Genomic DNA, 11,713 nt, shown 5'->3' on the forward strand with positions numbered 1-11,713 from the left:
CTACTACTGGCACTTTTAGACAAGTTGCAGCCCCGTGCCCACCCTGAGGTTGCGCCCTCCCCTCCGAAATCTGTGGCGGTTTTAGTGGGTGTGCATAAGGATTCCTTTTTCTGTGGAGTTAGCCCTCTAGGTTTCCATTGAGAGGAGGCAGTAAAAGAAAAAATTTGGTCCAACCAATACGTTGACATTTCGTTGCTGATATCGGTTGATCGGCATACGGTAGATAAGGAGAGGTGCTTTCCGGACAAGCCGTACGACCGTAGGCCTAAAGTAGCTAAGACTATGGACAACTGGTTGCAGGCCTTCTCGGTTTTGGGTTGCATTATGGGTCAGCGTCACCCCGACCACTGTTCGGAATTGTTAGTCTATCTGGATACCATTTATAGTGCATACAAGGCACATGGTGGCAGCGCGTGGTGGCTATATGACGAAGAGTTCTGGCGGCGCTTGGCGTTACAACCAGATATTGGGTGGGGGGGTGAAGGCAACTGATATGTGGCTTCGCCTGACGATGTCGCAAAGGCAGCCCCCCTTTCAGGGAGTGGCCACTGGTGCAGGGGCATCTTCTGCTCAGGGACCAGTGGCCGTTCGCCGCCCAGGAGCATGCTGGATATTTAATGAAGGACACTGCAAGTATGCGGGCTTGTGCAAATATAAGCACGAGTGCTCGACTTGCAGAGGTTCCCACGCCAGAAATCGGTGCCCCTGCGCCCTTGCCAAATCTTCTAAACTGCCCGCCCCGGGCGAACCCAGGGACCCCGGTGAGCGTAGTCGAGATGGGCCCTTGGCTCGACAAGTACCCCAATAAGCAGTCTGCCTCCCAGCTCCGTTTTGGTTTCTCTTTTGTTTGTTTTTTATACCATTTGTTCTAAATAAATCTCAGTTTAAGTCGGTCAAGGATCACCCGGAGGTCTTACGAGACAAGCTGCATAAGGAAGTTTTATTAGGCAGAATTAAGGGCCCGTTTTCGTCCATCCCTTTTCCCAATCTCAGGGTTTCCCCTTGGGGGGTGGTACCCAAAAAAGAACCGGGGAAGTTTTGTTTAATACAACATCTATCACATCCAAAAGGGTTTGTCGGTTAATGATGCCATTCTCCAGGAGGACGCGTCGGTTTCATACGTCTCCTTTGACCGCACGGTTGCGTTGGTTAGGGAGGCTGGTAAGGGCGCAAGTCGGACATCGAATCGGCTTTTAGACTCCTTCCTGTTCACCCTGATTGTTTTCACCTGTTGGGAGGCTGTTTTGAGGGCCAATTCTATTATGACACATGCCTTTCCATGGGCTGTTCCATTTCCTGATACTATTTTGAAATGTTTAGCTCATTTCTGGAATGGGTGGTGCGAAATGATGCTGGGTCCTCGTCCGTTCTACATTATTTGGACGATTTCCTATTTGTGGCTCCGGGTTCAGGAGACGGTTGTCGTTCTCTACTGAACATATTTTTGGAGCGTATGTCCCAGTTTGGCGTCCCCATATCGGCAGACAAGACTGAGGGCCCTGTTATGCGGATGTCGTTTTTGGGTATTGAAATCGACTCCATTGACATGGTTCTTTGGCACCTGTGAGACAAGCTTACCAGACTCTTGGATCTGATTGGGGGTTTCTTATCTGTCAGGAAGGTTACCCTTCATCAGCTTCAATCCTTGTTGGGTTTGTTATGCTTTGCGTGCCGGGTTATGCCCATGGGGAGTGTGTTTTCACGGCGCCTCTTCCTGGCCACCCACGGTGCCAGATCCCCTCGGCATCAGATTCTGCTGACTAAGTCAATGAAAGCTAATTTAGAGATTTGGAGGACCTTTCTGCTCTCACATAATGGCCATACGTGTTATATTTCCAAGGAGGTTCCAAACTCAGCCTTGGCCCTGTGGTCTGATGCGGTGGGCTCCTGCGGGTTTGGGACAATCCTGGGGAACTAATGGTGTGCTTCTCCTTGGCCTGAGTCATGGCGGACATCGGCTTTCTGTAAGAATCTAACGTTATTGGAGTTGTTCCTGATTATTGTGGCGGTGGAGATTTGGGGTGACAAATTAGCGAATCGGCATGTATGCTTTTGGTCAGACAACCTTGGTGTGGTCCACTGTATCAATAGTTTGACCTCCCCTTCCCTTCCGGTCCTGGAGCTGCTGCGACACTTGGTGTTGCACTGCTTGGAGAGGAATATTTATTTCCAGGCTCGTCACGTTCCGGGGGTGGATAACAAAATTGCTGATGCCCTTTCATGGTTTCATTGGCAGGTTTTTGGGGATCTTCTTCCAGAGGCAGAGCAGGATGGCAAGGAATGCCCGCAGTACCTGTGGCGCCTGGTTTACAGCAGCTGATGTAGCTGATCAGCTCATCTGTATCTCCAGCTACGTGGCAAGAGTATGGGCTGACTGGTTGTCGGGGGTAGGCTCTCGGGACGTTGCCTCTCGGGACGATTTTCAGTTGGAAGCAACGGTGGAATAGTTGTTTAAGCTGCGCTCCATGGGCGTTTCTGCACTCTTTGCTGGTTGTCGGGTGTAGCCTTTTATTTCCAGTTATGCGGGTGGTCTGATGTGACGAAACACTTTATAGTACGGCAAGCTATGTGGGGGTGGCATGAGGAGTATGTAGTCTGGGACAGCCAACATCCCGTTTCCTTCAACCTGTTGTTCAGGTTGGTTGATAGTTGCCTCAGGGCGTGCGTTTCGCCATTCGAGGTCGTGCTGTTTGCCTCCAGTTTTAGCTTAGCCTTTTTTGCTGCCCTCCGGGTTGGTGAGTTAGTAGTCCCTCCGCAGGCCGGGTGGCTTGTTATGCCAGGACATAGTATTGGGGAACAATGCGTTGCGGATACGTGTTCGTCGTTCCAAGACGGACCAGTTTGGGTCCGGCCTGTCTGGTTCGTTTGGTATCTGAACCAACGCGATGCGTTTGGGGGGTTCCAATTTCTTTTCTCATCAGGATGGGTCTACTCTGACGAAGTTGCAATTTACCGCAGTTTTTCGCAATTGCCTTACACGAGTGGGGGCTGATCCAAAAGATTTTGGCACACACTCATTCCGTATTGGCGCTGTTACGGAGGCGGCTACGCCTGGTTTGCCAGAGGCCGAAGTCATGCGATCTGCTTGATTTGCGAGGTATATCCGACCCGATCTGCTGAAAAAACAAAAACAAAAAATGTGTGTGTTTTAGGATTGTATTGTCGGTTACTGTGGTACTATGTTTTCTCCTTTCAGGTGCAGGTCGCCCAGCAGTATGGATGGTCGGCCATTCGTATGTGTTCTGGGCAGCGCAGAGGGCGGAATGCAGGCCCGGTGGGCGCAACCTGGGTTTCCGGGAGGTGGATGACTTTTGGAGAGGGATCTGTGGACTCAGGTGGTCTCAAATCCTTACGGAGGTGGTTGATATAGGATTGCATTCCATGGGACCAGTAATACTAGTGATCCACATGGGTGGCAATGACCTTTGCCTGTTACGTATGGCAGGGCTTATGACGCTCATGCGTTCTGACATAGAACGCTTCCCGTCTTTCTTCAGGGAACTGGTGCTAGTGTGGTTGGAGGTTATTCCACGGGTGGTGTGGCATGGGGCCAGGGACGCGGAGGCGTTGGAAAAATTTAGGCGGAAGGTAAATGCTCGCATTTCCCGTTTCGTACGCTCTCGAGGAGGTGTAGTAGTCCGTCACCGTCAGCTGGAGAGTAATAATCGATCTTTAATGAGATCTGATGGCATTCACCTATCGGATATCTGTTTAGACATTTTCCTTTCGGGTATTCAGGACGGTATCGAGCAGGCCAGGTTCTTGCTGGGTGGTGGTCGGAGTCCCGTTTTGTGTACGGTTCTTCTCCATGGCAGGATTTGTGTACAGCGGAGATATGGTGGTGGCAGATGGCGGACGTGCCCGCTGGGAGTCCAGCGGCTGGCATACCGCTCCGAGGATTATGGTTATTAGGGTTTGCCGCTTTAATAAAGAAAACTGTGGCCGATCAAGATCCAGCAATAAACTGAAACAGTTGTCTGCGTTTTTTGTTATGGTTTAGTATTTGAAAAGGGGCCAAAGGGAACAAAAGTGGTACCCCCCCTCCCCTTTCCTGGTTACCAGCAGTCTTGCCAAATGGGGTGCTACTAGTTACTAACCATGCAGGGTCCCCAAAGTGTTGCTTAGGGCCCTTTTCCTTTATTGTTATTTAAAAAATGTAACAGATAAAAATAAAATAAATGTTTTGCTTAAAATACAAAGGGAATGTGTCATCTTTAACTTTATTAGAGATATATCAAGATTACGATGTTTTTGCAGCACCTTGTAAACCTGATATATCTCTCTACTACATTGCCTTTGGGGAAGACTGGGAATCTCCTCCAGAAGTTTTGGATACTACGGCAGCATAAACCGACAAGTAGACACACGAGTTCGATAAACCTACAGTAGAGTTGTGCCTATTGATAGCACAACTCTTTAAGGTGAGCCTCCATTTTTTTGTTCTATCAACCAGTCTTACTTAACTGGAACATAGTACCCTATGGTGCGCTTTCTTTGTGCTATTCTCGCCACTATACGCCTACATGTATAAATCTTTAACTTTATATCTATTGGAGATCATTTCATCTTTAACTTGCATAAATGTTCACAGTAACAGTAATTTTGAGCACGGGAGCCCAAACTTTTGCATGCCACTGTATAGGAGTACTGGGTTTTGTACAGACACATCTCCGTCTGCTCAGCTTAACCCTTTCAGGACCGGGACACCACTTAATATTGCATACAATATAGTGGGAATCTGGATTTTTTTTTTCAAATGGAGTAGAATTGTCATTTTTTTTTAATTCAGCCACAGTTTTATAGGTTTCACTTTTGCAGCTTTCATAATGTGGTAAAACCGACCTGTTCCCTTCATTCTCCAAGTCAGTGATACCACATTTGAATGTAGTTTTTCTTGTGTTTTAATCCTGAAAAAAATTAAAACTTTGAAGAAAAATACATTTTTCTTCATATTGCCATATTCTAACTATTTTTTTCTTTGAGTAGAGATCTGTAATTTTTATTGATACCATTTTGGAGTGTTATAACTTTTTAATAAAGCGACAAAAAGGTAAAGCGACAAAAAAAAAAGGCAAATCGGCCATTTTTTTTTTTCTGTTACAGTGTTCACCGCATGGGATTTATAGATTAATAATGCTATGGGACATGGCAATGCCTATGATCTTTATTTTTTATTGTTTGCTTTTATTATAGAGAATGAGGTGTGGTTTTAATTTTTTTAAATTATACTTTTAGAACTTTTTTTTACTTTTTTTATTACCTTTTTTTTATGTCCCCTTAATTGGGCCATCATGCCTGGCCCTGTCAATCACCCTCTCTACTTTGATTGACAGGGACAGGCGTTTTCACTGCCTGGACCTGTCATTCAAAGCACAGGGGCATGGCAGTTGCAGAGAGAGCAGAGCCTCTAGGTGTAAGGACAAGGCCATTGCTCCTAGAGGCTAATTTGCATATATTAAAGCATCATTCTTCTTAGCAATGCGGACACATATGAACATGGGACCAACACAAATGCCTTCAGCTGCCAAGTGCACATGTAACAGATCAGCCGGTGTCATAGGCACAAAACTGCTGACAGATGCTCCCGTGGGGCACAGGTCTCCAGCCAGCACAGTGCAGACATTGAATTATTGTCTATATTTTAGTGTTTGGCTTTCCCTGGTTGAATGGGCACTTCTCCTATGCAGAGTATCTTTCTGGAGACAGAAATTAATTATGTTTGGTAAATGTAAATTCTTACATAAATTTTCTTCCAGATAAAATTGCTATCTAATCCAGAATGGTCCAAAATCCCTTTAACAGGCACTAATCCTATTTCTAAATTTGTAAATTTGCAGGGTTAGAAATAGCAGTATTATCCTTGGGCATTAGTAGAAAACTGCAAAAGCAGGAGATTCAATGAGTAAGTATTCTTAGTCTCAGAGGTCCTGTGCAAACTGGGTCATTGCAGCTTTACTAAATGATCAGCTCAATGTTTTCTGCCGCTCAGCATTCGGTGTTCAATGGTGCGGTGAACAACTACAGGTAATATGGGACTATACAACTGTCTTATAGCTGGCTGCAAATGCAGCAAGCCTACAGGGGGGTGGAGAATATGGAAGTGGTAGTGGTGTCCCTGATAACAGTTGGAGTGGTTCATGGTGGCTGTCCTCACTCCCACACTCCCTGGGGTTCTGCAGTGATTGGAGTGCACATCCTTTCTTCACTAGGGGCACACCCTGGGCTTTCTGGGGCTCCTGGCTGGTGTTAGGTAGGGTGCCCTTAATGTAAGGTAAATGAATGAATAGCAGGAAGGCAGATGTAAGGGCCGCCGGATGGATGATGGAATCAATGACCAGGCCCATTTAGTTACAATATAGTCTCTTTACTGAATTGATAATGGGAGTAGTAGTAGTACAAATAGCAGTAATAGGGGCGTAGCTAAAGGCTCACGGGCCCTGGTGCAAGGGTTCAGCTTGGGCCCCCATTCCCTTAGTACATATTGGCAAGGGCCAGGGGAGCACATGGCCTTTCTGCTGCCAGAGGCAAACATTGAAAGGGCACCCCCTCATGCCGAATTCTTGACCTAACCCCTTCCCTCCAGCCAGAAGTGTAAATTGACCAGCATGCACTTTCTATAATGCCAGTGTCTTATGTGGCACAAGGGTTTTTGGGCCCCCTCAGGCTCCTGCTACCTCTGCACCCCCTATAGCTACGCTCCTGGGTACAGTTCCAAAGCATATTACAGAGTAGTCTCTTTCCAACTGCTGTGCATGGGCAGCAACAATGATTGTGGTATTCCTTCCACGCTAAGTTCACTTTGCAGTCTTCCCTATTGTCCTTAAAGAGGTTGTCTGTGTGCAGCTCTGAACCCAGACATAACCCCTTCATCACCCAAACAGGCCCTCTGAGTGGAGCATTGGAGCATTTCATGCTCCAGAGCTCTCCATTGCTCTGCGCTGTATCGCACAGGTAAGGGCTTTTTTGTTTACAAACTGAGATGAGCCGAACCGCGCGTGGCAAAAGTTTTTTCATTAGATCCAGTGACGTACCCAGTCTCTGCTAGGCCAAGACTACCGCCTAGCAGTGTTCTCGGTGACGTCACCGGCACTAATGGACGGGCTATAGTGGTGCCCTAGCCTGTGAAACAGGCTAAAGCCCGACTATTAGTGCCGGTGACGTTACCAGGAACACTGCTAGGCGGAAGTCTTGGCCTAGCAGAAACCCGGTATGTCACTGGATCTAATGAAAAAGCCCTTGCCCTGCGCGGTTCGGCTCATCTCAGAGGGGCTGCGTGGCTGAAGAAGGGGATATGTTCGGTTTCAGCACTAAACCCGGACAACCCCTTTAACTGTTTCTGCAATTCCCAGGCTGTGGGGTGCAGATCTTTTGATGGTCAGTTAGTCTCAAAGTGTGGTGGGCAACCGAAGCAGTATACCCTTTCCACAACACTAAAGTCATAAAACCCCATCAGCTTCATCACATCATCAGGTGAGAGCCCATCAGCTCCTGTCACTAGCCCTCATCTTCAGGCATACTCATTATAGTCAATAGGTCAACCTGGTGTCTCTTTAGTGAAGCCAAACATAACAGATGGAAGACAAAAGGACAATCATGGACCCCAGCGGATCAGAAATTGACGACTTATCCTATTGATTGGGATTCCAAAATGTCCTGCATTGTATGACATTGGGTTCGCATCTGTGTTGCCAATTCTGGTTTTCTGTTCCATTAAAGAAGCAGAAAACTGAAAATAACAGCAAGACAGATGCGTCACATGATGGAAACCAATGATGCCAGATTCCCCCCCTAATGACCTATAATGGGGTCTATCAGGTTCCAACTTGATGTATGCCATTTCAATGGAAAAAAAGTTACTCTATTTTTTCAAACAAATATGGTAGAATCTTATGCACTCCTAAAAATGAGGACAACTGAGCTGTGCAGACTTAAAACATGAGAGATGCATTCAGGGGGCCGATCCATTTCCTAAATTCTCCCTATGACATTACAGCGTCTGACTGGTGGCTGATATCAGTTAGCAGTTAAGGTGTATTCAAATTCGGCAGATTTCGTTGCAGAAAATTTCTGAGCATTAAAATCTGTTCCGTTCACCTGAATGGTGCGTTCAGAAATCCATGTGCTTCCCGCCAAAACAACCCCAACCAAACGAAAGGATCTGATAATCAGTTGGAGACATTTTCTGCAACAAAATCTTTTGGGTGTGCAATTGTCCTAAGACTAACTGCCCACTTTGTGGATTAGGGCTCCTTCACACGAATGATACGGATTCTCTCATGGTTTGTTCAGGAAAAAAAACTGATGGCTTTGCACGCAAGTTCAGTCAGTCTTGTCTGCGATTGCGTTTTAACTTTTTTCCACGGGAGTGCCATCAGTTTTGAATGCGTTTTTCACGCGCATGAAAAAAAACCTATATGGTAAAAGGCAGAGTGGACCCAGCATGCATGTTGATCCAACACTTCCTGAACTTTATGGCGACCATTATGGCGCATAACAGGTAGTATTTAGTGTTAGGACCCGTCTTACAGAGATCGCCTTGACGTTCGGCAGACGGGCTCAAATGGTTTTGTACAAAATGCATTTGCCAAGCATCTCACTTTATAAATAAGCGTAGTATTAGCACTATAATATTTTTTGTGACTATGGCATTATTGTCCTTTATCTGGTTAGCAGGGTGCTGCTGCATTCCCCTTTTTTTTACACGATGACATGTGTCGCGCGACACATAGGGCACAACTACACTGCAACATATGTTGCGCGACAATTTTTATAATGGTAGTCTATGGTGTAGTCTATGGTGCGAGGTGAAAGTCGCATAGAAATCCATCTTGAATGTTTTTTTGCGACTGTTGTGTCGCAGTCGCAGCATGTTACATGTCTCAGTGCGACACTATAGACTACCATTATAAAAATTGTCGCGCGACAAATGTCGTCATGTAGCCCTAGCCTAAACCTGCACCCGTGTTCAGGTGGCCTTAGTGTACCTGCACATGGTGCAGATTTGTATGCAGAAAATCCACATGAAATCCGCACCAAAACACCACATAAATCTGCACTATTTATCTCAGTTTTGGTGAATTTTTTGGTGTCCTTTTTGGTGCATATTTTCGGTTTATATTGACAACCTCATTGAAGTCTATGCAGAAAACCACTCACTGGAATCACACAAACAATTGACATGCCGCAGATTTCAAAATGCAGGTCAAATTCCCCATGGAAATAAAAAGCAACGTGGACGTGAGATTTGTCAAATCTCATTCACTTTGCAGGTACTTTATTTTTCCAATATTAAAAACCGCATGTAATCCGCACCGTGTGCAGGTGATGACCAAAAGATGCAAATGCACTTTTTATGGAAACCGTGTAAACAGACACATCAGTTTGAACTGTCAGCTATCGATATCAATGATAAAAAGCAAGACAGATCATGATGGAGCCTGTCCTTAACTGATCACAACAGATCTGATATAAACTGAAAAAGTAATAAAATCCACTGACCGATCTCAATGAATGAAAATGTAACAATTTTGATTTATTCAAAAACATCCTGGAGAAATCACAGCACGACGGAAAGTTCTATCACGTCTGATAGATAGATATCTGCTATGTATAGGCGGCCGGAGATGTATTTTTCTCTTTTCTATATCATGACTATAACTGATGCATGACTGAAACTATATTTAGACAAACCTGGACGTGGAGTATTTTAGTCTCCTCGAAAGCGCCATATATGACAAATGCATCTAGATGAAGAATCGGCAGCCTTTACAGTTTATCCGCTGAAAAGCCTCTGATTTTCCCCTGTAAGGCTACCTGCACACCTTGCCGATTACATGCATTTTTTTTCTGCACAGATTTTAGTACCAGCAAAGTAAATCAGTAGTGTTGAGCAAACTTGTGTTTTCAAGTTCGGCCTACAAGGTTCGGGTTATCTAAGAATTCCGTTATCGATTCCGCTACCACAGAGCACAAGTTAAGGTCCGTGGTAGCGGAATCCATAAAGGAATTCTTAGATAACCCGAACCTTGTACGTCAAACTTGAAAACACAAGTTCGCTCGACACTATAAATGAGATTTGATAAATCTCATGTACGCTTTGCGTATATTTTCTGTGCGGAGATTGACCTACCGCGAGGATTTTGGAATCAGCAGCATGTCAACTGTGCAGATTTTTTTGTGCAGATTGGGCAAAACCACATCAAAATCTGTAAGCAACACGTGCAGATTTTGATGTAGAAACACACACAAAAATTTACCTGGAAATTCTGTTTGATATCCCGCTACCTGTGTGCATAATGGATCTGACCATTGTAAGAACTGATGCATGCAACAATGCAACCCAAACTGTACATTGGGCTTAGACAACAGGTGGCTGTGAAGCTCCTGCAGGACTACAAGTCCAAACGTCATCTTAAAAAAAGAAAAAATCATACAGCAGGAAACATACACAATAGCTAAAAGACGTAGGTCAAACTTATAGAACTTTTTTTTAAAAGAGTTGCTAAGGCTACAAGTCCCCAGATGACCTGCATGGGATTTGTAGTTCTCCAGATGCTACCGGATGCAATTATGGGCAGAATACATTAAAACAATTAAAACATAGCACACCGTAGAACAGTACAGCACAATCTTATGTTTACTAAACAAAAACATGATTGAATACAGTGTATTTACATATATTTTATATGACTATAAAAAGGGGCCTCTACCTGTATAGTGGGGTTCTCCAGTACAACCATGTGGATCTCCTGTGAGGTTGAGGGGGTTTTGGACATGTTGTTTTGGACCATTGGAAAAAAGAGAAGAAAAAAGAAAAAGTAACCAGTGGAAAAAAAAACAAAAAGAAAAAAACTGAGATTGAATTCTGCAGCAGGCACAAAGCTTCCTACATCCAAGCAGCCTGCTCTTGTTATATTGCCTGATATGGTATCATGGTAGAGGCAGGATCAGTCCCAGGATTGCTGCTGCTGCTGCTGCTTGCTTTCCTCTCCAGATCCACTTCACTCTCTGTGACTTGTATGTAGCAAGAGGAGCTCACAGCTGAAACCACCTCCCAAGCAGGCTGGAGCCATAGAGGAGGAAGAGGAGGAGTGAGCCCTGCCTGAATCTTACACACAGCACTGAGCTGAGACATGCACTAAGATGGGGTGCCAGCAGAACCCCCCCCCCCCCCATGCCTTGATCCAAACTCTGCCCCTACAGATCTGCATTGCAACCCCCTCCCCATCCGTCCCAGTCCTGCCTGCTCACCACTCTGCAACAATGTATCCATGACGCCTGGATACTGATGGAAAGCAGAAATACAATGTAGCAAAACTGAGATTTCAGCACCCACTGCACTTCATCAGGGAGCAGAGAGGCATTATTCATGAGAATGACCATGACTGCATGGAGCCATCCATCACACAGGAGGCCAAAACCCATCAGGGTGTCATTAAAGGCAGGAGGTTTTCACATTAGACACAAGCAGCCATAGATTTATGTGTTTAAAGTGCTGAAGTTCAGAGATTAAATCATGTGGAGATGTGGAATGCCCGGAGATGTTGCAACTTTGGTGTTTTTCTTAAAATAAGCAGAGAAGTTAGAATTTACTGTGTGAGGTTCTGAAGTTTTCAGAAGGGCTGTACAGGGGGCTGAGCTGTCATGTGTCAGGCGGCTGCACCACCTGGATGACAGACACCGCTGCCAGATGTGGGGCTGCGCAGCAAGCGCA

The 11,713-nt window shown here is 45.5% G+C and overlaps 1 protein-coding gene across 1 annotated transcript in view; it reads right to left on the reverse strand.

The window, feature by feature from the left end:
• The window catches only part of CACNB2 (calcium voltage-gated channel auxiliary subunit beta 2), a 363,806-nt gene extending 352,707 nt beyond the window's left edge, over positions 1–11,099 (reverse strand). The window contains exon 1 of the mRNA XM_040434490.1: positions 10,710–11,099. Within this exon, the coding sequence (XP_040290424.1) occupies positions 10,710–10,790 (81 nt within the window). The 5' untranslated portion in view covers positions 10,791–11,099. The remainder of the gene's footprint in view (positions 1–10,709) is intronic.
• Positions 11,100–11,713: the final 614 nt, after the last annotated feature.

This window comes from Bufo bufo, chromosome 5 (genome assembly GCF_905171765.1).
Source record: "Bufo bufo chromosome 5, aBufBuf1.1, whole genome shotgun sequence".
In the NCBI taxonomy this organism is placed as follows: domain Eukaryota; kingdom Metazoa; phylum Chordata; class Amphibia; order Anura; family Bufonidae; genus Bufo; species Bufo bufo.